The 25,974-nt window shown below is 33.2% G+C and overlaps 1 protein-coding gene across 1 annotated transcript in view; it reads right to left on the minus strand.

The window, feature by feature from the left end:
• The window catches only part of LOC148944380 (uncharacterized), a 104,425-nt gene that overhangs the window by 39,723 nt on the left and 38,728 nt on the right, over nt 1-25,974 (minus strand). The window contains exons 3-5 of the mRNA XM_089100304.1: nt 11,510-11,690; nt 5,642-5,754; nt 2,609-2,839 (exon numbers count right to left, since the gene is read on the minus strand). Coding sequence (XP_088956430.1) covers nt 2,609-2,839; nt 5,642-5,754; nt 11,510-11,690 — 525 coding nt within the window. The remainder of the gene's footprint in view (nt 1-2,608; nt 2,840-5,641; nt 5,755-11,509; nt 11,691-25,974) is intronic.

Genomic DNA, 25,974 nt, shown 5'->3' on the forward strand with positions numbered 1-25,974 from the left:
AGTTTCATCAAGCAGGTAATCAGTTGAAGCAAGCTGAGGGCAACTTATTCTTGATACTCTGAATATAGTAGGAACGCTAAATTTTAGATCGTATTATACTTGAAATATCCTGTAATAGAGAATAGTCGTTATACTTCCATGGGATCCTCAGAGGGAAGGCAGTGTAAATGCTAGTGGTATACAAACATAGTCTACATTCAAGCAAATCACTTTCTAGTAGATATGACGCTATTTGACCTTAAAAAATCCCAATTTTGATTGTTTCTTCTTAATATTATGGCAGGCCAGTGCGGTTTAAGAAATTATCTTCTACTAGGCTATTCTACAGCTACTTATTCCTGCCTTAAGATATCTTGACTAAGTTAATCAGTCAGAGTAAGGCCTAGGCACCCCTATTTAAATTACCTCAAATTTAAAGGAGACTGTACCGGAAATACATACAGTTTTGGATTTCCATGGAGTGAGGGCACTGTATATGCTTAGAGTATACAGGCATATTTACCAATCCAACATAGTATATTCTTATGGCTCGACTTTACAAGCAATTTGGTGGGCCTTTACATGCCTTCGGCAAACCAGAAAAAAAGGAGTCCTATCGTACTCAAATAGGTCTGATGCAAAACCCATAAAAACAGAACTAAGAAATCAGTACCTTTATTTTGGCAAAACAAGGTAAATTTTTGTTATTATTTAGATAATTTCGGAGACCACACCGCCTTTCCATGACGATGAATAAAATTTCAAATATTGATAAAATCCTTTTAATATACATTTTTTTTTATAAAAGGGATAGAAATTAAAACAAATACCAGATAAGTATTTCACATAGACAGTTACCGTCATCAGTGTTACAACTTTTTAAAGTAATGGTAATTGAATCATCCTTTTTCAAGTTTTTAAGAATTCTTATGTCTTTGATGGTCGTACTAGGAAATTTCGGTTTCAATACAAATTTAGACAGTGGTTTAACGATAGAAGCTCTTACTAAGCGAACATCTTTTTATTAAATTTGCATTTTCAAGAGAATATGTTTCTATTGAAGAAATAATGTCTTCCCCGGGGATTTCTTTTGGGATAAAACAAAATTTTAGACGTTTTTTAAGCTCTGATTATTCTTGCATTGCTACAGTTTTTAATAGAAAATTTAATTCGCTGGGTCCAAAAATTGAGGAAGGTATTACCAAATTATTTGTTGAGCATTTCGAAAACTTTTTTACCAATCTTTCTCTGGAAAGGCGGAAGTCATGATTGAAGTGATTTTTTCCTGTTTGTTGAATAAAACAAAAGTCACTTACACTAACCTTTTTTGATATAAGATTTTCCAGGGAAAGTTTATCTCTCACTATTAAAGCTCTTTTTCGACTTTTATCCTTAATAATGTGATTTAAAGCCTTGAAATGTAAGCTTCGTTCAAACTTTTTTTCCTTGAAAGTGCCCAAATGTAAATTGAATTTTAGTGAAGGTGGTACAAGTCTCATCTTCTTACATCATAGCAGAAAATCCTGCTGGTTGATATTATTTGCATGTTTTTCTGAGTTTATATATATTTATACACATTTTTGGTCAAATCATCCCCATAAATATGACGGAGATAATTTCGGAGACCACACTGCCTTTCCATGACGATAAATAAAATTTCAAATAGGGATATAATCCTTTTAATAGACAGTGTTTTTTATAACAGTGATAGAAATTCACAAAAATACCAGATATTTCGGTCACATATACAGTGACCGTCATCAGTGGTAAAACTCAAACAGTTTTACCACTGATGATGGTCACTGTATATGTGACCGAAATATCTGGGATTTTTGTGAATTTCTATCACTGTTATAAAAAACACTGTCTATTAAAAGGATTTTATCCCTATTTGAACTTTTATTTTTTGTTATTATTATTTTTTATTCTTATAACAAATTATCTCATTCTACTCAAGTAGTCATGTTAAGAAAGATTTTTTAAATGACTTAACCTCCCAAAGATACAAAGAACCATTCCAGACAATAGGTTTACCTTTCCACAAAATTTCCTAACGAATTTGGAATTTTGATTTAGGACTTCTGACTATGTTTTTTTTCTGAATTTGCACATTTAGATTTTGAATCTGAGGCTGAATTTCATAGACTAGAATTAAATATGAACTAGACATTTCAGATATAAGTTAAATTCTAAAGAAGAACTAATAAACAGTGAATTATATCTTCCACCTTAAATACTTGTCTCTATTTACCATATTGAAGCGTTTTGAGTTGAAAACAGAAGTCGAGCTTTGATTTTTTTGAAGCCCTGGCTTTTTTTATTAATTTCAGATTCTTTGAATTTTATTGAAAGAAATTGAGTTAAGTTTTTTTATTTTTTCAAAAAATTAACCCAGAGTTAAATTTTTTGAAAGAAATGTAAGAGAAAATAAAAATACAGATCAAACTTGCAAGGATGGTAATTGCTGCTTTTACTTGTATGTTCAACCTTGAACTATTTGAAATAAAATACTTTGAAAAGTACTGAAGTACGAAAAGCTTTTAGATAGAAAAAAAGTTCTAGTAATATTAATTTCAGGAAAGACTACTATAAAGACCAAGTGACAATTTATCTCTTAAAACTCAAATACCTGTATCTGTTTCCCAAATTGAAGAGTCTCGGTAAGGCAGTTGCGTTGGTAAATAACGTGGAAATAGCTGTTGAGATGCTGACTGAAAGGTTGCAAAGTTGCCATTTGTACTGTTGTTTTCCTGCTGGTCAACATAATAGACATCTGACGGCGTTGCATCAAAACTTGAAATTGTCATCTGGGTTGTAGCAGTGCTTAAAGATCTGGGGGGTAAGTGTTGTCTGTAGGAAACTAAAAGGAAAACAGTCCTTGACTATATCTGTGTGGTGTGAGCAGCACATTTCGTGGAAGAAACTTTAAATGATATGTAGTACCATGATCAAAGAAACGAAAAAAGCTGTTACGTATTTAAAGAGTATGTCCACATTTGGGAGGGAATCATGTTTTTGTGGTCTACTTTTGTGTAAACTGTAAACTAACTTGAAATAAGGAGGAGAAGATAATAAAAAAGAATTTCAAAGAAAAAAAGGCAAACTGTTTCGATGTAATTATCTAGATTCATCATTCATGTAAATTATAGTGTCCCTAGAAAAATATTCTAATAATATACAGCATAAATGTACGCTGTTACTAATTTTTGGATTGGTTCAGACCTACCCAACCTTCTGATTATAGCTGTCCTTAAAGGTTGACAAGGTTGCTTAAGCAAATATAACTGAAAAAACTATGCTGAAAAAATGGCTATCTCAAAATGTTGATCGGACGACTTTGAGAAAACAGGGGGTAGTTGGAGGAGGGGGGGTAGTTGGGGTGGGGGAGTTTCCCTTCAATCCACATTTGTTCAGATGAGAGCTTGAAACTTTTACAATAGTTTCTACTACAATTTCCTCTTCAACATTTTCCTGCAAGAAATGAAACAAGACCATACCATAACATACATCTACACATAGTTCTCTTCATCGGCTAGTGGTGCCCACGCTACCCATTATGTCTGTTTACTTCCAAATACGTTAAGTTTGCTCATACGCAGAATGATTCATGACTTCAGGTTTATTTCAAAAATGTGTTAAAACCTACCAGTAGTTTTCAGGTGGATGTATTAAATTGAGAAAAGCGAGGAAAATATATTAGGCCTGCCCTAATTCTTTTCATCTGCGTGAGAACTGGGTTGATTATTACGACTACTATCTAAATTGAGTATTACTTCCTCAAAACTGATGTTATACCAAGAATTTTTCAAACACTGGCTTTTTTCACTTAGAATCAATTTACAAAGAAGCATAGAATGGCAGAGCTTGTCCTTCGTCAAAATTGGCGACCAGATTCCGTGTTTATTTGTCTAGGTCTACTGATGTAGAATTATTTCCATACAGTTTTTTTGTTCTCAAACTGCTCTTCCTTTTTTCCATCACGTCATGGCCTTTGCCGGTTCATTATTAATCATTCAAGTCCTTTTTATTTCGCTGTGTGGCAAGGATAAAAATGTGCCCCGTTAACGAGAAAATCTACAGATTCCCGACTGTTGCTGTCTACTTTAGAGAATCGCAAAATAGAATTCTAATCTTCGGGAGATGATGAGATTCTTCCTTATTACTGGGAACTTTTAGTTTCTAAGATGTGTTCTCGTTGAGAAATGGAAATGGAATTGCTAAGGAAGATGACTGTTGGAGATTTAACTTGTTGAATGTCAAGAGTCTTGTAGCCATCGTTGTGTCATTCTATTACAAAGACACTTCGACCTTACAAATACCCAACCCAAAATTCCCTGCCCAAATCATTCCTTACCGGCAGCTTTCCCCCTACAGAACGCCGTGTCCCCATGACTCCCCCCGGTCCCAATTTTCCACCTTACAAATCCCCAGCAGCCAATATTATAGAATAATATCCAATTTGCACTTGAAATTTTCGATCCCTGGAATCGAAGGTGGCAATTGTGAGGCCAATATACATTCAAAAAATTTGAAGTCACTAAGAGTAAATATAAGACGTAGGCTCCAGTGTATTTGTCCTAAGGCAATTATATTCTAATATTAGACTCAACTCTGATATAATAAATATTCCTTCAATACGAAAATTCTTTCAATACGTACTTTAGTGGAAATTGGAAGTTATTTGAGAAACATAGATGTGCATGCTTTGTTTACTTAGCAATATCGTAAATACCAATTTTAGGGAAATTTAAACACTATATATAAGAAATCTGCTTACTGTGATTTGCTTGAGGATAGCCATATTGCAACTCTAGCTAGATAAAAGCCATTAACGGCTAATAGCCATTAACGGAGGATAGCCATATTGCAACTCTAGCTAGATAAAAGCCATTAACGAAATCAAAACTAAGAGTCCAGACTTTATTATAAATTCAAAATCATTTTAAATTATTGAACGGTAAGGCAGTTTTAGGAAAGAAAATTGTTTTATGAGGAGTTGGGGTTTGGGAGCAGTATGGTCAGTTGATCGAAAGGCATAAAATAGTTACCATAATCAAAAGTCTTTCTAGTGACCTCCGTAATAAGAATAATAATAAGTCTTATTGCTCTAGAAACCGTTGGGCCATGGTAATACAAAATAAAAATTTAGTCCTAATTAAATCACACTAACTAAAAAACAAAAAAATATTACGCAAACTACAAAAATCTATTTCAATGCTCCATTTCTCTATTGCTTATTATTCTAAAAATATACTATAAAAGGAAGTAGATATCGTTTAAAATGTTCAGGTAATAAATGAATTGGGTAATCGAACTCTAATGACATTTTCTCAGCCATTACCGCTAATATTTTTGTAATTTTTATGATATTAGCAGTATACCTTTTAAATAGCATAGGTGAGATAGCACTTTCTTAGAACCGGCAGATAAAAAGAGAATAATTTAGTGTGTTTGTGTGCAAGCTTGACTTTACTTTGTTTTCTCATTTTTTTACAATTCTTATGATGAAAAAAATTCCTCTATTATTGTAATAGTGGCTTTCGCAGTCACATCGAAAAACATCCTCCTCTACACTAAACTTCTATCTTGGCACAACGGGATTTGGGCTATAGATTATGAGAAACTAAAAAAGGAAAGTGGATGAACAGCTTATCCAACTTACTACTGGATCGCTTGCGATATAGAAGGCAACCGGGGCACAAATAGCAGCTAATGAAGGTTAACAAAGCTACACCCGCTGCAGCGCCAAAAGTTATTCCCAGTATAAGCATTAACCTGAAAAATGAAACATTTCAGTTGCTATTCAGCATCCTGATTATAATTTGTTCTATTTGGAATATTATTTTTAGTTTTATTTCCTTTCGTGTTTTCTTTTTAGGAGGGCGACTATGTCGATCCCACTTTTTAGATAAAATATACGCAACTTAAGAAAATTCATCCATAAATTTGCTCGCATAATTATATTAATACTGTATTTGTTACCCATTATTTTACAAAAGCGGAGTAAATAAAAAAATAAAAAAAAACACCAATAGACACAAAAATCATTGAAGTGACAAAAATCCTCAAAACATCAAAAAACACAAAAACAGAAAAACGCGACGAAATAAAACTAACTGGGGGAAATGGCGGAGAAGACAGTGTCACGGACAAAAACTTATCAGTGCACCATTTAACAACTTAGGACATAGTGTTTAAAATACTTGAATGATATCTGTTGCTTAGTATAAAGTAATTACTTTATTATTATGGAAACATCGAGAGAGGTAAAACAAAAATTTAAGTTACCGGTAAAGTCTTGCACTAAATCACTTTTATTAAAACTACTATTATTGAAAGCATGGAATGGTCGCAAAAGCTAGAGTGTAGTTAGTCTTCAATAATAACACTGATTTCCAATAGTCTCCGAGCGCCCTAGCTTAAGTTCCGTTTTAAGATCCTCAAGAAAGTGAGAATTGAAAGAGCTAAGTGATAAGTGATAATTCAAACAGTAAGATCTAGCCAGCAAAAAGAATCCATTTGCGGAATAAAAAAGGTTTGCAATCCAAGGGTTCACATTCAAAAACACCATTAAACACAAGAAACTCATATTTATCTAAACTGAGACACAACCCTATATTTTGAAAAGAAAAGGCTGCTAACTGGATAGAACGCGACAGGTCAACTTGAAAACGGATAAGGAGAAGCAAATCCTCCACATAAGCTAAATACGATAAAATTAAAAACCTACCAAATAGGTACTCTGAATCTCAGAGAGTATATTCAATACAGGTACTAAGAATATTGGGCAAAATTATACCTCCTCGCCTCACCCCACTACGTACAACAATATTTCCCAGAAAATTCTGCAGTCTCACTTAAGCCGCAAGTAAGAGTCTGGATGCCGAAGCTTCAAAATCACAAAAGGGTTTACCTCAAGTAGATGCAAAGCAAACCAATCATGCGAAAGATAAAAGCAGTCGAACGCTTTGGAAAAATCAAAAGAACAAAAATGGAGCCCATATATTTTGTCTAACTTCCCACAAAATTTGGACTAGACCCTTGTGAGAATGTTGAAAACTATTTTTTTCCAACACCAAGTTGACCGCCATCTTACTTAACCAGATCAGAATTAGGGGGAGCAATATAAACTCAAACACTTACTAAGCATACATGCCACAGCAATAGACCTGTAGGGATTGCGAGAATTTGGATCTCTCCCTTTCTTCTAAATAAATGTCTCACTACCACATAAAAAGACTCAGGTACAAGGGACTTGATGATTCACATTTGAAACAATGACTACAGTCGGGAAATAAGTTCAAGAGAACTTATATTAAGGTTTTTCAATTTAATACCAACAAGCTCAACCGATTTCGAATTAAGAGGACGGATAAGCTATATAACGCAATATGTATCAACTGACACAATACGTTTTTTACTTATTTTTTACGAAGAACTTTTGCAGCTATAATAAAACAAAAAAATAATTATGAACTACGAGGCTAATTTCGGAAAAGTTAAATCTGTGAATAATATTTTATCCAAGACACTCGGAGAATCATATCATCAGTTTGAGAACGTTGAATTTTGTACACATTGAAAATGCTACTTGGTCTGGAGACGACTATTTTTATATTCCAATTCTTGTTATCTTTTACTTAGACTTTCGTGGGGAAACAATATTTGTTTTTGTATTCCAACGAAACAAAAAAGAGAAGCATACGTCATCACAATTTTCCTGTAAACAAAGTAACACTTTATACCTGTAATTGAAAAAGAGAGACCCTCTGAAAATGAGGGAGGTAGTAGGTCCTCGGTCTCCTGTTAATCATAACTTTTGATGATTTTAAGTTTCAAGTCGGTCTTAACTTGTATGTGAAGAAAATTAAAAAAATTCTGTTTTTTTAATACATAGGCTAATTCATGAGTGTTTTACTATTTGAGAGAGCCCTCGCCCCTTCTCATGCTTCAAGCCCTGCAAAGACAATATAAGTGTGCCTTACTCGGGACTTGTGATCAATTTTAAACAGAAGGGGGGGGGCAGTATAAGGAAAAATCTCTATCAATAAGAGATTGGCAAATAAAAGTAAATAATTTGTTTCAGAAAAAATAAATTACTTGCAATGAAAACAAACTTTCATGTGCTTTATAAGCTATCCAATAAGTCTGCAAAATAGTCACGGGACTTTTTCCATGCTTCCGTAAATGCATGCGGGGAGAGGACTTTTACTGTTTGAGATCAACCTCTAGATATGGTACTGCAAAGATAAAATAAGTGTGCCTTATTCATGGCCGTAGGCAGAAAATAGTTCTGGAGGTGGCAGTATATCATTGAAAAAACTGCCGAATATATTGCCAATAAATTAGTACAGACTGTGTAAAGAGCGATGTGTCTCCCACATCTTTTTTTCTACGCCACTTCCCAAAGATAGAGGGTCATCAAAATTACGAACAAAGTATTTGATTAGATATGTAAAACTTTAATACCCTTCATAAGGGTTGCAAGTGATTGAAAGGCAGCCAACCCCCCTTTCATGCTCTTTTCACCCCGCTGCTTCTGTAACAGCTCTTTTAATGTGCTCAAAATTTTGAGAGAGCAAAATTCTGTTGCTCCCTCATATTTAGGACAATCTCTGTTCTTTAGAATTTTTAATGTTGCTCTGTACTTTCATTCATGTTGACTTTTCCACATTTAATTTATTTCAGTTTTTAATCAGTTTTCAATTTCAGGTTTCAATCATGAAATTAAAATCATAAAGCGAGGCTACCGTGTGAGATTGGTTTGAAGAACAGGATCAGCCTTTATTTGGGGTTGTTAAAATTCGAAAAGTAAAATTCAGATCATACTTTTCAATTTAGTTTTTTTCCTTAATTCTGAAAAATTTTGCCAGTGATTCCAGGCGGCTTAACGGACATCTCATGCGTCAATCCCAAAATTTGGTCAACTGGCAGAGACTCTTTGGCGGGCGTGCCTCTCCAGAAGCTAGCACAGAAGTATTTGTCCAATTTGAGAGCCATAGCTACTCCCGCCGTTTGCCCGTGCCGTTTACCAAAACACTTGGGAAACTATAGGGCTCCCCGTTCGCCTGCGAGTCCAGGGGACTTGTCTGTTAATTGTCAATCCTAAGACACGGTAGTCTACCTGAGACTCCAAGTGGGTAAGCCTATTAGCCTTAGGTCACTAGTTCACCTGTGAGTCCAAGCAAATTCAGTCCCCCCTTTTGCATACAAGTCCAGTCAACATTGTCCGTCATGAGTCAACCCAAAAATCCCGATCATCCCTTAGTTCTATAGATATCTACCTTAGCTCTAATATAGGATGGATAATTGACAATATCTAACAACAAGTGAAAAGGGCATCATTTTTTATTCAATCCTGAAAAAGGCTTATGCCAGCTTCGCCTCTCACTCAGACTACCTGTCTTCGCTTTTTCTCCAATTGGCCAATGGCATGATGGTAACTTGAGTTTAATTCAGCCTCCTACTCCTTCCCTATGGGGGAATATGCATGTGAATATATATTTTCCATTTTAAACTCACCATCTTATTCAATAAAGAGAATAAGATGAGATTCTGAAGAGATTCTGAAAGCTTAGTTTGAGTGTATTCTTGCAGACGAAGGTAATTTAGGGAGAAAATCACAAGCCCCTTCAGATTGATCTGAACTTCAACAAATTTTGGAATATGTGGGCCAGAGAATGCTCTTTTTAGGACAACACTTGTCCCCTCCAGAGTAAAAATTATGAGCCCCCCTCCCTAAGTTTTATTTGAAAATATAAGATATTGTAATATACGAAATATATCAAATAAATCATTGCCTGTTGCAATGATTCCTGGTAGGAGCTGGCGTTTCCCCCAGGGAAATTCCTCCTGCGGAAAACTCCCCCTTCCCCATAAAATCTCCTCCCTGAGGGAAATTTGTCCCTAAAAATTCTCCTCCCCCCCCGTGGAAATTACCCCGGAAAATTGCCTCCCACAGAAAATCCCCCCCAAAACGCAAACAGCCCTTGCCCTGGGGGCTGGAAGGGGATTGTCAAACCCGGAGGCATGGTTATTTTCAACAAAATGGTTATCTCAAAAATTTGATTGGATACGTTTGGGGAAAAAACGGCGTGAATGATGGCTTGTTTCCATCCAATCACATTTGTCTCTTAAAAGGGCACTAGAACTTTTAATTTGCATTCGAATGAGCCCCCCTCTGAAGTTTATGCAACCACCCCTTCCATATGAAGTGCCACTGTGAAAAAATTAATAAGTAAACAATAATACATTGAACCTTTATGGCTCTTTACTATATGCAATGCTATAGCATTACCTCTGACTTAAATAAGTCAACAGAGCTTTCAAATTCCCTTCTAATGAACATTATCCAGGGAGAATATGGGTGGAATTTCACGGGGAATTTTTCGTGGGGGAAATTTCTTTGGAGGGGGATTTACCTTGGGGGGATTTTTTGGTGGGATCTTTCTTTGGGGGCTGGATTTTCCAGGGGGCTAGACCCATTCATGTTATATGGGTGTTGTTTATTCCTGATCTACCATTCGTCCATTGTACTTCCTCAGATACTGTGAGATTTTATGTATAATTTTAGAATACTTTAAAGTTGATAATTGATTCTTATCATTTTTTTTGTGTTTTTTTGGTCAGCCCTTTTAGAATTGATGCTTTTGGTTCAACATGGCCAAGATTTTCACCTTGCTATGGTGCAACCTCTTCTGTTACTTAATAATACAAAAAAAAATGAAGAAGACCCCCCCTTTTTTTCAAAAGCTGTTGATTTGATACTCTTATTCCGTAAAAAAAAAGTATCGGAAATACATTCAACTGCTATCAATGATGGAATGTCTAAAATATATTTCAGAGTAAAAAAAAACAAACAATCCGTCGACCATACACAATATTCAAGAAAAAACTACGTTATAGTAGCCTAAGTCTATCTAAAAGGGATAGACTTTTTTCTTTTTCTTTTTTTTGGACGAAGTAGCCTATATGGAAAAACTGCACTTGAAAAAACCTTTAAGCCTTCGAAACTTTAACTTCATACTCCGTGCGTTGATTTGGCTTCAATGTTATTTTTGATACTTCCTGCTAATTTTTATGAATTAAAATTGGAAGGTCAAATGTCTATATTTAAAATCAAGTGAGTGTGTTTGTGAGTGCACACAGGAATGCCTGGACTAAAAAATAAACTAAACTAATCAAGCTAGAATGTTCATAGTTTGTTCAGGATAATTCTGAAATCACAAGAATGGATATGGACTAAACAAATAATGATAACAAAAAGAAGAAAAAAAATGAAAATGTGACATTGTAAGAAAAAGCACAGGAAGACCCTATCGAAGCAACGACATATTTAAAAGAATAAATGGTCTGAACTGCTGGAAGTAACGAGCGAATTGAGTGTACACACTGGTAAAAAAAAACTCAGATTATTAAAAAAAAAAAAAAATGTGTTCTTCTGCGGAATACCGGTTATAGATGAGCGAAAAGGAAGGATTCAACGGAAACTATTATATTTTAGCACTGGTAGAAGAACGACACTGCTTACGTATCATCTTCGGACGTCCAACCATTAGTTAATGATTTAATATCTCGCCCATTACAGCAATATTTATAAATTTCTGTGCCACAGCAATATACTTCCTCGGTTTCAATCTTGGGACAGTAGAATCCTGTGTTCCACTTTCCAAATGCGTCACTATATCCAGAACAGAACTCTTCCGCTAAAACTAGAAATTTTATATTCTAAATAATTGGATGTTTGAAGTTAAAAAAATAAAATCTCTATGTGGGAGGATCTTTCCATGAAGGAAGTTTTCATGGGGGAAGAGGCACGGCTATTAAGGGGGCGCAAGTCTCCCTGCATTATTTAAAAAAAGATCAGGAATTAAACTAAAAAAAACGAGTTTCTCAACTGAAAGTAAGGAACGACATCGAAACTCAATACGAACATAAAGTATCTCATATGCAATGGGCTTCACCCCCTAGTCAATAATTTGCTCTTTAAACTAAAGATTTTTTAGTACTTTCATAAGAGCTATTTATTCTACTTAACGGCCTTTGTGATTAAGAGGTTATTTTTAAAGAATTGGAACAAAATTCGAAATTTAGCGTAAAGAGCAAGGTATTGACAAGGGGGTGAACCCCCTAATATATGTATTAAAAATATATGAATATAGAAGTTCATTATGTAAGTTCATTCGTAAGTTACGTATATTTATTACTAATAAAAACGTTCGTAAATAAAAATTAAACAAGTTTCGAGAAAGCCATTTAACCAAATAAAAGTAAAATTAATATACAAATTTTGTTTTAATTATTCATGTACGGTGATCCAAAATCAAAACCTGCATTAATTAAAAAACGTTCAAAAATTAAATAAAAAAAACAAGTTTTTTTAACTGAAAGTAAGGAACGACGTTAAAACTTAAACGAACAGAAATTATTCCGTATATGAAAGGGCTATCCCCTCCTCAACGCCTCGCTCTTTACGCCACCCCTCCTCAACTCCACGCTAAAGATTGACTTTCTCACAACTCTATTTTTTTAAACAATAAAAAAACTCGCTCTTTACGCTAAAGTTTGACTTTCTCACAACTCTATTTTTTTTAACAATAAAAAACTTTAGTGTTAAGAGCGAGGCGTTGAGGAGGATACAGCCCCTTTCATATACGGAATAATTTCTGTTCGTTTTAAGTTTTAACGTCGTTCCTTACTTTCAGTTAAAAAAAACTTGTTTTTTTTTATTTAATCTAACCTAAGCGTAATTCTTGAGTATGTTCCGTATAACTAACAAGTACATTTTTAGGCACTGTTGGGGGAAAGGAGGGAAGGTTGGGACAATGGGACTCCAAATCTGGAATTTAAGCTGACGACTTAAACCTGATCAAACAGTTTGTGGTAACGAATTGTAAGTAAGGAGTGACCTGGCTCACTCTTAACCGAAACTTTACACCTCTCTCTTTACGTTAAAGTTTAAATTATCTTCCAATTCTTTAAGCGCGACTTCTGAAACACTATGTTCGTTGAATTGGAACAATGAGAAGCTTTTTTCTAAAGTACTAAAAAAAATTAGCGTAAAGAGTGAAGTGTTGAGGAAGAGGCAACCCCCTTCATATACGGAATAATTTTTGTTCGTTTTAAGTTTTAATGTCGTTCCTTAGTTTCTGTTATAAAAATACTTGTTTTCTTTATTTAATTTCGCACGTAAAAGAGGCTTTGTAGCGAAGTATTACTCAATTCTCAAACACATCCAAACGAGCTCGACTGCCATTCAACACGAAGAAAACGACAATATTGTGCAAACATTTTAAGACCATAGCTACCTCGCCTCTTAAGGTTTACTGATATTCTAGAAGAGGCTGAACACCTTAATTACCGTAGGAACCTTGAGCACATAATAACCACAAGTATTGCTTGCGCTACAAACGGCCTTGATAAGTTGGGAAAATGTGGAGAAATTCAGCTCACCCGCTAAAACTTAAAGTAAAAGTTTTTAGCAGCAAAATTGTCTTTGTGTTGATGTAAGGATGCTAATCATGGGCGTTGACTAGGCAGCTTGACTAGCAAATCCAGGGCTTTGAGAATAATTGTCCCAGACACATCCTTGATCTTAGCTGGGCAGACAGAATCGCCATCGCCATTATTAGCAAACAAAATAGTCGTTTGCATTGCATGCGCCAGCCGGCATAGGAACCCCCTAATTCTAAGTAACTCTATAGATCCATAAGTTCACATATATGTTGATCTAAGGATGTTCTGTAATGGAAACTTTCATTTTTCATTAAGACTTTGTTTTTATGTTTTGATCATTTGCAGCAGAATTCAAAAATTTCTTGTTTGGAAATAGAATTTACTTGCCATAAAAGCGTCCAACCGAAAATTTTTCTATCATGGTATTTTCTTGTCCTTAATTTGTCCTACTCCCATTGCCTTCACTTCAATCGCCTTATCTGAACTGAAAGTTTACAGTCCTTTATTGTTTTTTCGTTTTACTTTAAACCCAAATTTCCCCATAACTACTGAAACTTGTAGAGTATTGACAGTAAATCTGTCATATTAGGACAGGAGCGAATTTTCTAAAAGACTAAATGCGGATATCAACTTTCGCATCAGGATTTCCAAATGTTTTTATTCTAGCCTGTCAGATTTTGAGTCAACACTCAGTAATTTGGATTCCTTTCCTGTGAAATCCTGTTATTTGTTGGCTTAATGGAATGTTTGGACCTTCAGCTGCAGTTAACCGTATGAAGCTACAGTTTAATACCAGTAATTTGCTCTTCATCATCTGTGGCAAGACTCTTCTACTCGGAGTGCCTGCCATCGAGCTATGATACTACTTTAGTGAATTGTTTACATTTCCTGTAGCAATACAGAGCAAGTTTTTAGTTGCATTTGTAGGACATTGAACAACTTGTGAACTAAAACATTTTTTCCCATAGTTCATTACAAGGGACTGGATATGGCCAAATAACCAGCTTACCTACCATCCAAAGCTTGGCAGAAGAAAATGAAAATTGATCATTGATGATTTAATGTAGGCTAACATTAGGCCATAAATCTTTGGTTGAAACTGTAGTGACTAAAACTTATAAAATTTGTATTAAACAAATACTAGGCTTAGGAAAATGAGATGCATTAAATCAGGTTGGAAATCTGTAAAAACTTTCAAATTCTGTCATATTTTGACCACAAACTGTCAGCCTATAATCTTCATCGATAAACTGTCTAGAAGACAGGTTTCTTGTCATATTGATAACCCTACTTCGTATTCCTAGTTGACCAGCTCGAAGTTTATTTTTATGTGACCCGGGACCCTTCATCTTAGCTATATATTATGACTGAAAAAGCTGTTGAATATTAAAATATCTTCATAACAGGAAGTGAGTAGTAAGGGTGCGCACAGTTTCAATTACACATAAAAATATACATTGAAATTGCTGTTGTTTTCAATTACACATGAAAATATACATTGGAATTGCACAAGAAAAACCCATGGCTGGTTTGGTGGGTATAATCTGGTTAGGTGGGTATAGTCTGGTTTGGTGGGTATAGTCTGGTTTAGTTTTTCAAAGAGAGTGAGTATTAGACATTTTTGCAAAAAGGGATAAGGAATTCGCAAATTGGACACTATGAACGATATTAATTAATGTTTTGAATAATAGGAGTGTGAATGATTCTAATTAGTGATTGGATTGTATGAAGGTGGAGAAAAAAAAGGATTAAACTGATTAACAGTTAAGGTAACCCCGAAGAGGTTGTTAACTCAGGCAATTTGTTATGAATTTGAAACAACATCAGTCTATGAAAATGGCTAACGACGATAGAAAGACATTGTGAGTTGACCTAGCTTTACCTCTCCGATGTGTAAATTTTGGAGGGAAAAACAAAAATGCTCAGAATCGAAAATAAATGGGATCTGCCTCACGGGGAAGGCTCTGAGGCCCTTCGTTCCCCCATTTCTGAGGGCAGGGGAGGGGGGGGGTCAATTTTGGAGGGAAAACCAAAAATGCTCAGAATCGAAAATAAACGGGATCTGCCTCATGGGGAAGTCTCAGAGGCCCCTCCTTCCTCCATTTCTGAGGGCAGGGGAGAGGGGGAGTCAATTTTGGAGGAAAAACCAAAAATACTCAGAATCGAAAATAAACGGGATCTGCTTCAAGGGGAGGGCTCAGAGACCATTCGGTCACCCATTTCTGAGGGCAGGGGAGGGGGGAGGGTCAATTTTGGAAGGGAAAACCAAAAATAATCAGAAAGGTCATTTTGAATTTCCTTCATTGAAATGCAAGAGTTGGACTATTTCGGTAGTGTATTGTTGTGCTTTACCTTGACACAGTTACATTCTCTTGATTTTTCGAAGTTCATTTTGAATTTCTGTCGTGAAAAGCAAGAGTTGGAATATTTCAGTAGTGTTTTGTTGTGCTTTACGTTGTCACAGTTACATTGTTGATTTTCATTGTTCATTTTGAATTTCTTTCTTTGAAATGCAAGAGTTGGAATATTTCAGTAGTGTTTTGTCGTGCTTTACCTTATCACAGTTACATTCTCTTAATTTTTCAAATTTCATTTTGAATTTCTTCCGTGAAATGCAAGAGTTGGAATATTTCAGTAGTGACTTGTTGTGCTTTACCTTTTCACAGTTACATTCTCTTGATTTTTCGAAGTTCATTTTGAATTTCTGTCGTGAAATGCAAGACTTGGAATATTTCAGTAGTGACTTGTTGTGCTTTACCTTGTCACAGTTACATTCTCTTTATTTTTCGAAGTTCATTTTGAATTTCTGTCTTGAAATGCAAGATTTGGAATATTTCAGTAGTGTTTTGTTGTGCTTTACCTTGTCAAAGTTACATTCTGTTGATTTTCATAGTTCATTTTGAATTTCTTTCATTGAAATGCAAGAGTTGGAATATTTCAGTAGTGTTTTGTCGTGCTTTACCTTATCACAGTTACATTCTCTTAATTTTTCAAATTTCATTTTGAATTTCTTTCGTGAAATGCAAGATTTGGAATATTTCAGTAGTGACTTGTTGTGCTTTACCTTTTCACAGTTACATTCTCTTGATTTTTCGAAGTTCATTTTGAATTTCTGTCGTGAAATGCAAGACTTGGAATATTTCAGTAGTGACTTGTTGTGCTTTTCCTTGTCAAAGTTACATTCTCTTGATTTTCGAAGTTCATTTGAATTTCTGTCGTGAAATGCAAGAGTTGGAATATTTCAGTAGTGTTTTGTTGTGCTCTACCTTGTCACAGTTACATTCTGTTGATTTTCATAGTTCATTTCGAATTTATTTCATTGAAATGCAAGAGTTGGAATATTTCAGTAGTGTTTTGTTGTGCTTTAACTTGTCAGAGTTACATTCTCTTAATTTTTCAAAGTTCATTTTGAATTTCTTTCTTTGAAAAGCAAGAGTTGGAATATTTCAGTAGTGACTTGTTGCGCTTTACCTTGTCACAGTTACATTCTCTTGATTTTTGGAAGTTCATTTTGAATTTTTGTCGTGAAATGCAAGAGTTGGAATATTTCAGTAGTGTTTTGTTGTGCTTTACCTGGTCACAGTTACATTCTCTTGATTTTCATAGTTCATTTTGAATTTCTTTTATTGAAATGCAAGAGTTGGAATATTTCAGTAGTGTTTTGTTGTGCTTTACCTTGTCACAGTTACATTCTCTTAATTTTTCAAAGTTCATTTTGAATTTCTTTCGTGAAATACAAGAATTGGAATATTTCAGTAGTGTCTTGCCGTGATTTACCTTGTCACAGCTACATTCTCATGATTTTTTAAAGTTCATTTTGAATTTATGTCGTGAAATGCAAGAGTTGGAATATTTCAGTAGTGACTTGTTGGGCTTTACCTTGTCTCAGTTACATTTTCTTGATTTTTCGAAGTTCATTTTGAATTTCTGTCGTAAAATGCAAGAGTTGGAATATTTCATTAGTGACTTGTTGTGCTTTACCATGTCACAGTTACATTCTCTTAATTTTTCGAAGTTCATTTTGAATTTATCTCGTAAAATGCAAGAGTTTGAATATTTCAGTAGTGTTTTGTTGTGCTTTACCTTGTCACTATTACATTCTGTTGATTTTCATAGTTCATTTTGAATTTCTTTCATTGAAATGCAAGAGTTGGAATATTTCAGTAGTGTTTTGTTGCGCTTTACCTTGTCACAGTTGCATTCTCTTAATTTTTCAAAGTTCATTTTGAATTTCTTTCGCAAAGTGCAAGAATCGGAATATTTCAGTAGTGTCTTGTCGTGGTTTATCTTGTCACAGCTACATTCTCATGATTTTTCAAAGTTCATTTTGGATTTCTTTCGTTGAAATGCAAGAGTTGGAATATTTCAGTAGTGACTTGTTGAGCTTTACCTTGTCATAGTTACATTCTTTTGTTTTTTCGAAGTTCATTTTGAATTTTTGTCGTTAAATACAAGAGTTGGAATATTTCAGTAGTGTTTTGTTGTGCTTTACCTTGTCACAGTTACATTCTCTTGATTTTTCTATGTTCACTTTTAATTTCTGTCATTAAATGCAAGAGTTGGAATATTTCAGTAGTGTTTTGTTGTGCTTTACCTTGTCATAGCTTCATTCTCATGATTTTTCAAAGTTCATTTTGAATTTCTGTCGTGAAATGCAAGACTTGGAATATTTCAGTAGTGAATTGTTGTGGTTTACCTTGTCACAGTTACATTTTATTGATTTTTCAAAGTTCATTTTGAATTTCTGTCGTGAAATGCAAGAGTTGGAATATTTCAGTAGTGTTTTGTTGTGCTTTACCTTGTCAGAGTTACATTCTGTTGATTTTCATAGTTCATTTTGAATTTATTTCATTGAAATGCAAGAGTTGGAATATTTCAGTAGTGTTTTGTTGTGCTTTACCTTGTCACAGTTACATTCTCCTAATTTTTCAAAGTTCATTTTGAATATCTTTCGCGAAGTGCAAGAATTGGAATATTTCAGTAGTGTCTTGTCGTGGTTTACCTTGTCACAGCTACATTCTCATGATTTTTCAAAGTTAAGTTTGGATTTCTTTCGTTTAAATGCAAGAGTTTGAATATTTCAGTAGTGACTTGTTGTGCTTTACCTTGTCAAAGTTACATTTTCTTGATTTTTCGAAGTTCATTTTGAATTTCTGTCGTGAAATGCAAGAGTTGGAATATTTCAGTAGTGTGTTGTCGTGGTTTACCTTGTCACAGTTACATTATCATGATATTTCAATGTTCATTTTGGATTTCTTTCATTGAAATGCAATAGTTGGAATATTTCAGTAGTGTTTTGTTGTGGTTTACCTTGTCACAGTTACATTCTCTTAATTTTTCAAAGTTCATTTTGAATTTCTTTCGTGAAATGCAAGAATTGGAATATTTCAGTAGTGTCTTGCCGTGATTTACCTTGTCACAGCTACATTCTTATGATTTTTCAAAGTTCATTTTGAATTTCTGTCGTGAAATGCAAGAGTTGGAATATTTCAGTAGTGACTTGTTGTGCTTTACCTTGTCACAGTTACATTATCTTGATTTTTCGAAGTTCATTTTGAATTTCTGTCGTAAAATGCAAGAATTGGAATATTTCAGTAGTGACTTGTTGTGCTTTACCTTCTCACAGTTACATTCTCTTGATTTTTCGAAGTTCATTTTGAATTTCTGTCGTAAAATGCAAGATTTGGAATATTTCAGTAGTGTATAGTTGTGCTTTACATTGTCATACTTACATTCTGTTGAATTTTAAATTTCATTGTTAATTTATTTCATTTAAATGAAATAGTTGGAATATTTCAGTAGTGTTTTTTTGCGCTTTAAATTGTCACATTTACATTCACTTTATTTTCAAAGTTGATTGTGAATTTCTTTCATTGAAATGTAAGAGTTGGAATATTTAAGTAGTGACTTGTTGTGCTTTACCTTGTCACAGTTACATTCTCATGATTTTTCGAAGTTCATTTTGAATTTCTGTCGTGAAATGCAAGAGTTGGAATATTTCAGTAGTGTTTTGTTGTGCTTTACCTTGTCACACTTACATTCTGTTGATTTTCGTAGTTCATTTTGAATTTCTTTCATTGAAATGCAAGAGTTCGAATATTTCAGTAGTGTTTTGTTGTGCTTTACCTTATCACACTTACATTCTCTTAATTTTTCAAATTTCATTTTGAATTTCTGTCGTGAAATGCAAGAGTTGGAATATTTCAGTAGTGAGTTGTTGTGCTTTACCTTGTCACAGTTACATTCTCTTGATTTTTCGATGTTCATTTAGAATTTGGGTTTTAGACCGTAAACTCTAGTTTCTTGTAAGAAAATTATGGAAAATACAATTCATTGGCTCATAGGTGAAAATCAAGTCCAGTTATGGATCGAAAAATAAAGTATTTCTGTAAAATTGGAGCTAATAAGGGTTTTTGGCCGTAAACTCTAGTTTTTTATAAGAAAATTATGGAAAATACAATTCCCTGGTTCAAATGTGAAACTTAAGTCTATTTTTGGATCGAAAAATAAAACTATTTCTTTAAAATCTGAGCTAATAAGGGTTTTTGACCGTAAACTCTAGTTTCAAATGTGAAACTTAAGTCCAGTTTTTGATACTCATAATGATGAGGACTGATGATTCTAATTCAATATTTTTTCCATAAAAACAGACTATTTTTTTAAAACTTCGAAATTATTCAACTTTATTTATTTTTTATCTTTTTCTTTGTACGTATCTTAAAATGACAAAATATGCCTACGGCTCTAACATTTGTACTCTATGATTGGTCAGAGATATGATGTGGCTTTCCCATTGGTATTCTATGATCCGGTTATTGACACTACCTAGTCTATTGCATGTATTAAATCAGTATTTTTTACGCAATAGAACGATAAACACATAAGTCATATCTTTGAAAAAAAAGTGAAGATGGAGCATTTTAATAAAGTGTGTTCACATAACAAGGTTATTGTAGCATTGAATGCCGACAAGGAGAAGTATTTAAACTATGAAACAAGTACAACTGGTAGCACTATTGGAAATGTATGCATGCGTTGTCATGACAGTAAGGAATTAAATTTCTTCGGAAAACCGAAAAAAATCAATTCTTATGTTGGTGGATATGCGGCATTGAGATCTCCGGAGATGATTGCAATCAAAGAGAATGCCAACATAAAAATTATCGTCGATGATAGAGGACAACTCCTTGGTACTGTTGCTGGTAACACATTACCTACTGATACATTCAATCGTCAGCTTTCGGGTATTAGCATTCAACGGAAGGTTAAAAAACAAAGGCCTACTCTTCTACTAATATCGTAAACCATATCTTGTCTACATGCTGAAACTATTACCTATGTAAAAATAATGTGATAATAGACAGTGAAATTGCCAGAAAAATAAAAAGGGCATTGGCAGAAAATATCACTGTGGAATATGAAGATGAATCGATTAAAAATAAAGCACCAGCAAACTTTACTGCCATTGATCAAACAGTCAATGAACCAAATAATACCAAAGACGAAAAGCATATTGAGGCTGTTGATGAGACACCAGTAAAAATTGTGTATGACTCTAAATGGAATAGTGATTATTCTACTGATTACGAACTAAGAGAAGACAATAGATACATTATCAAGAGAGAACATGGTGAACTATTTTTATGGAACAGATTCAAAATGTCCAAAGTTAATCATTGATATTAATAGTGTATCATAATATATTTTTGTATTAATATTCTACATAGCATTATCTCATTAAAAATATATTATGCATTACCTTGTTATGTGTTCATTATTTTTAGAGTAAGCTAGCATATCAAACGTTTAGAATGTCTATTAAAACATCGGAGATGTAAGAAAAGTAATTTGCATACATCTATTGTCAGACACATGGCATAACATTGACAAAATCTAGCTATCAGAATGAATAAATTCTTTATCAACATCCGTTGCTGGATATGTTATTATGTCATTATGAAAATTTTTTAACTAAGTAGGTAATTAAATAATTAAGTAGGTAAGTAAGTAACAAATTCTTTCTTAAAGTCACCTTTTTGATGCAAAATACAGAAATTTAATTCAGGAAATTATGAAAAAAAAAAAAAATTTAAAAAATTCCTTATTAACATTATTTATAGATTGAAGTCACTTCCTAGACATTCAATGCAACAATTTCACAAAATCTAAGTATCAGATTGATTAAATTCTATATCAGCATCCATTTGTCGGATACATGCGGAATGAAATTGACAAAATCTAAGTGTTAGAGTGAATAGATTTTATTTATCAACATCTTTTGTTAGATACATCGAATAAAATTGACAGAATCTAAGTGTCAGAGTGAATAATTTATTTTTTATCAACATCTTTTATCAGTTACAACAATTATAAATAACAAAATCTAAATATCAGAGTGCATAAATGCTTTTTCAGCATCCTTTGTTGGATATGTTGAATAAAATATGCAAAGTCGACATAGCTTTATTTCATTTTTTTTAAGGTTAATTTAGGCGAGGTTACGTGCGCGCACGTAACCTCGCCAAAATTAACCTTAAAAAAAATGAAATAAATATGAAATATTTATATATTTCAAAAAAATGAAATAAATATGAAATACATATATATTTCATAAATCTGAAATATATATGAAATGAAATAATAGAGTACAATTGTTAGAGCCGTAGGCATATTTTGTCATTTTAAGATACGTACAAAGAAAAAGATAAAAAATAAATAAAGTTGAATAATTTCGAAGTTTTAAAAAAATAGTCTGTTTTTATGGAAAAAATATTGAATTAGAATCATCAGTCCTCATCATTATGAGTATGAAAAATTGGACTTAAGTTTCTCATTTGAACTAGAGAATTGTATTTTCCATAATTTTATTACAAGAAACTAGATTTTACGGTCAAAAACCCTTATTAGCTCAGATTTTACAGAAATAGTTTTATTTTTCGGTCCAAAAATAGACTTAAGTTTCATATTTGAACCAGGGAATTGTATTTTCCAAAATTTTCATATGAGAAACTAGATTTTAAGGACAAAACCCCTTATTAGCTCAGATTTTAAAAAATACTTTATTTTTCAATCCAGAACTGGACTTAATTTTCACATATGAGCCAATAAATTTTATTTTTAATAATTTTCTTGTTAAAAACTAGTTTACGGCCTAAAACCCAAATTCAAAATGAACATCGAAAAATCAAGAGAATGTAACTGTGACAAGGTAAAGCACAACAAGTCACTACTGAAATATTCCAACTCTTGCATTTCAATACAGAAATTCAAAATGAAATTTGAAAAATAAAGAAAATGTAACTGTGACAAGGTAAAGCACAACAAAACACTACTGAAATATTCCAACTCTTGCATTTCAATGAAAGAAATTCAAAATGAACTATGAAAATCAACAGAATGTGCTTTACCTTTGACAAGGTAAAGCACAACAAGTCACTACTGAAATATTCCAACTCTTGCATTTCAATGAAAGAAATCCAAAATGAACTATGAAAATCAACAGAATGTAACTGTGACAAGGTAATGCACAACAAAACACTACTGAAATATTCCAACTCTTGCATTTCACGACAGAAATGCAAAATGAACTTCAAAAAATCAAAAGAATGTAACTGTGACAAGGTAAAGCACAACAAGTCACTACTGAAATATTCCAACTCTTGCATTTCAATGAAAGAAATCCAAAATGAACTTTGATAAATCATGAGAATGTAGCTGTGACAAGGTAAACCATGACAAGACACTACTGAAATTTTCCAATTCTTGCATTTCACGAGAGAAATTCAAAATGAACGTTGAAAAATTAAGAGAATGTAACTGTGACAAGGTAAAGCACAACAAAACACTACTGAAATATTCCAACTCTTGCATTTAAATTTAATAAATTCAAAATGAACTATGAAAATCAATAGAATGTAACTGTGACAAGGTAAAGCACAACAAAACACTACTGAAATATTCCAACTCTTACATTTCACGACAGAAATTCAAAATGAACTTCGAAAAATCAAGAGAATGCAACTCTGGCAAGGTAAAGCACAACAAGTCACTACTGAAATATTCCAACTCTTGCATTTCAACGAAAGAAATTCAAAATGAACTATGAAAAATCATGACAATGTAGCTGTGACAATGTAAACCACGACCAGACACTACTGAAATATTCCAATTCTTGCACTTCGCGAAAGAAATTCAAAATGAAATTAGAAAAATCAAGATAATGTAAATTTTACAAGTTAAATCAAAAAAAAAAACAAATTAAATATTACAAATATTGAATTAATATTCCATAAAATAATAAGTTAATATTAAAATCAACATTTTTTAAAAGTTTAAATTTAAATAAAAACACAACTATACAGAAATAGTCCAACTCTTGCATTTTACGAGAGAAATTCAAAATGAACTTCGAAAAATCAAGAGAATGTAACTGTGACAAGGTAAAGCACAACAAGTTACTACGGAAATATTCTAACTCTTGCATTTTACGACCGAAATTCAAAATGAACTTCGAAAAATCAAGAGAATGTAACTATGACAAGGTAAAGCACAACAAGTCACTACTGAAATATTCCAACTCTTGCATTTCACGACAGAAATTCAAAATGAACTTTGAAAAATCATGAGAATGTAGCTGTGACAAGGTAAAGCACAACACAACACTACTGAAATATTCCAACTCTTGCATTTCATGAAAGAAATTCAAAATGAACTTCGAAAAATCAAGAGAATGTAACTGTGACAAGGTAAAGCACAACAAAACACTACTGAAATATTCCAACTCTTGCATTTCAATGAAAGAAATTCAAAATGAACTATGAAAATCAATAGAATGTGCTTTACCTGTGACAAGGTAAAGCACAAAAAGTCACTACGGAATTATTCCAACTCTTGCATTTCAATGAATGAAATACAAAATGAACTATGAAAGTAAACAGAATGTAACTGTGACAAGGTAAAGCCCAACAAAACACTACTGGAATATTCAAACTCTTGTATTTCACGACAGAAATTCAAAATGAACTTCAAAAAATCAAGAGAATGTAACTGTGACAAGGTAAAGCACAACAAGTCACTACTGAGATATTCCAACTCTTGCATTTCAATGAAAGAAATCCAAAATGAACATTGAAAAATCATGAGAATGTAGCTATGACGAGGTAAACCACGACAAGACACTACTGAAATATTCCAATTCTTGCATTTCACGAAAGAAATTCAAAATGAACTTTGAAAAATTGAGAGAATGTAACTGTGACAAGGTAAAGCACAACAAAACACTACTGAAATATTCCAACTCTTACATTTCAATGAAAGAAATTCAAAATTAACTATGAAAATCAATAGAATGTAACTGTGACAAGGTAAAGCACAACAAAACACTACTGAAATATTCCAACTCTTGCATTTCACGACAAAAATTCAAAATGAACTTCGAAAAATCCAGAGAATGCAACTATGACAAGGTAAAGCACAACAAGTCACTACTGAAATATTCCAACTCTTGGATTCCAACGAAAGAAATCCAAAATGAACTTTGAAAAATCATGAGACTGTAGCTGTGACAAGGTAAACCGCGACAAGACACTACTGAAATATTCCAATTCCTGCACTTGGCGAAAGAAATTCAAAATGAACTTTGAAAAATTAAGAGAATGTAACTGTGACAATGTAAAGGACAACAAAACACTACTGAAATATTCCAACTCTTGCATTTCAATTAAAGAAATTCAGAATGAACTATGAAAATCAACAGAATGTAACTGTGACAAGGTAAAGCACAACAAAACACTACTGAAATATTCCAACTCTTGCATTTTACAACAGAAATTCAAAATGAACTTCGAAAAATCAAGAGAATTTAACTGTGACAAGGTAAAGCACAACAAGTTACTACGGAAATATTCTAACTCTTGCATTTTACGACAGAAATTCAAAATGAACTTCGAAAAATCAAGAGAATATAACTGTGACAAGGTAAAGCACAACAAGTCACTACTGAAATATTCCAAGTCTTGCATTTCACGACAGAAATTCAAAATGAACTTTGAAAAATCATGAGAATGTAGCTGTGACAAGGTAAAGCACAACAAAACACTACTGAAATATTCCAACTCTTGCATTTCACGACAGAAATTCAAAATTAACTTCGAAAAATCAAGAGAATATAACTGTGACAAGGTAAAGCACAACAAAACACTACTGAAATATTCCAACTCTTGCATTTCAATGAAAGAAATTCAAAATGAACAATGAAAATCAATAGAATGTAATTGTGACAAGGTAAAGCACAACAAAACACTACTGAAATATTCCAACTCTTGCATTTTACGACAGAAATTCAAAATGAACTTCGAAAAATCAAGAGAATGTAACTGTGACATGGTAAAGCACAACAAGTCACTACTGAAATATTCCAACTCTTGCATTTCAATGAAAGAAATCCAAACTGAACTTTGAAAAATCATGAGAATTTAGCTGTGAAAAGTTAAACCACTACATGACACTACTTAAAAATTCCAATTCTTGCATTTCACTAAA

Source organism: Artemia sp. Qi Xiang Cuo, chromosome 14 (assembly GCF_049724085.1).
Source record: "Artemia sp. Qi Xiang Cuo chromosome 14, ASM4972408v1, whole genome shotgun sequence".
Classification (NCBI taxonomy): domain Eukaryota; kingdom Metazoa; phylum Arthropoda; class Branchiopoda; order Anostraca; family Artemiidae; genus Artemia; species Artemia sp. Qi Xiang Cuo.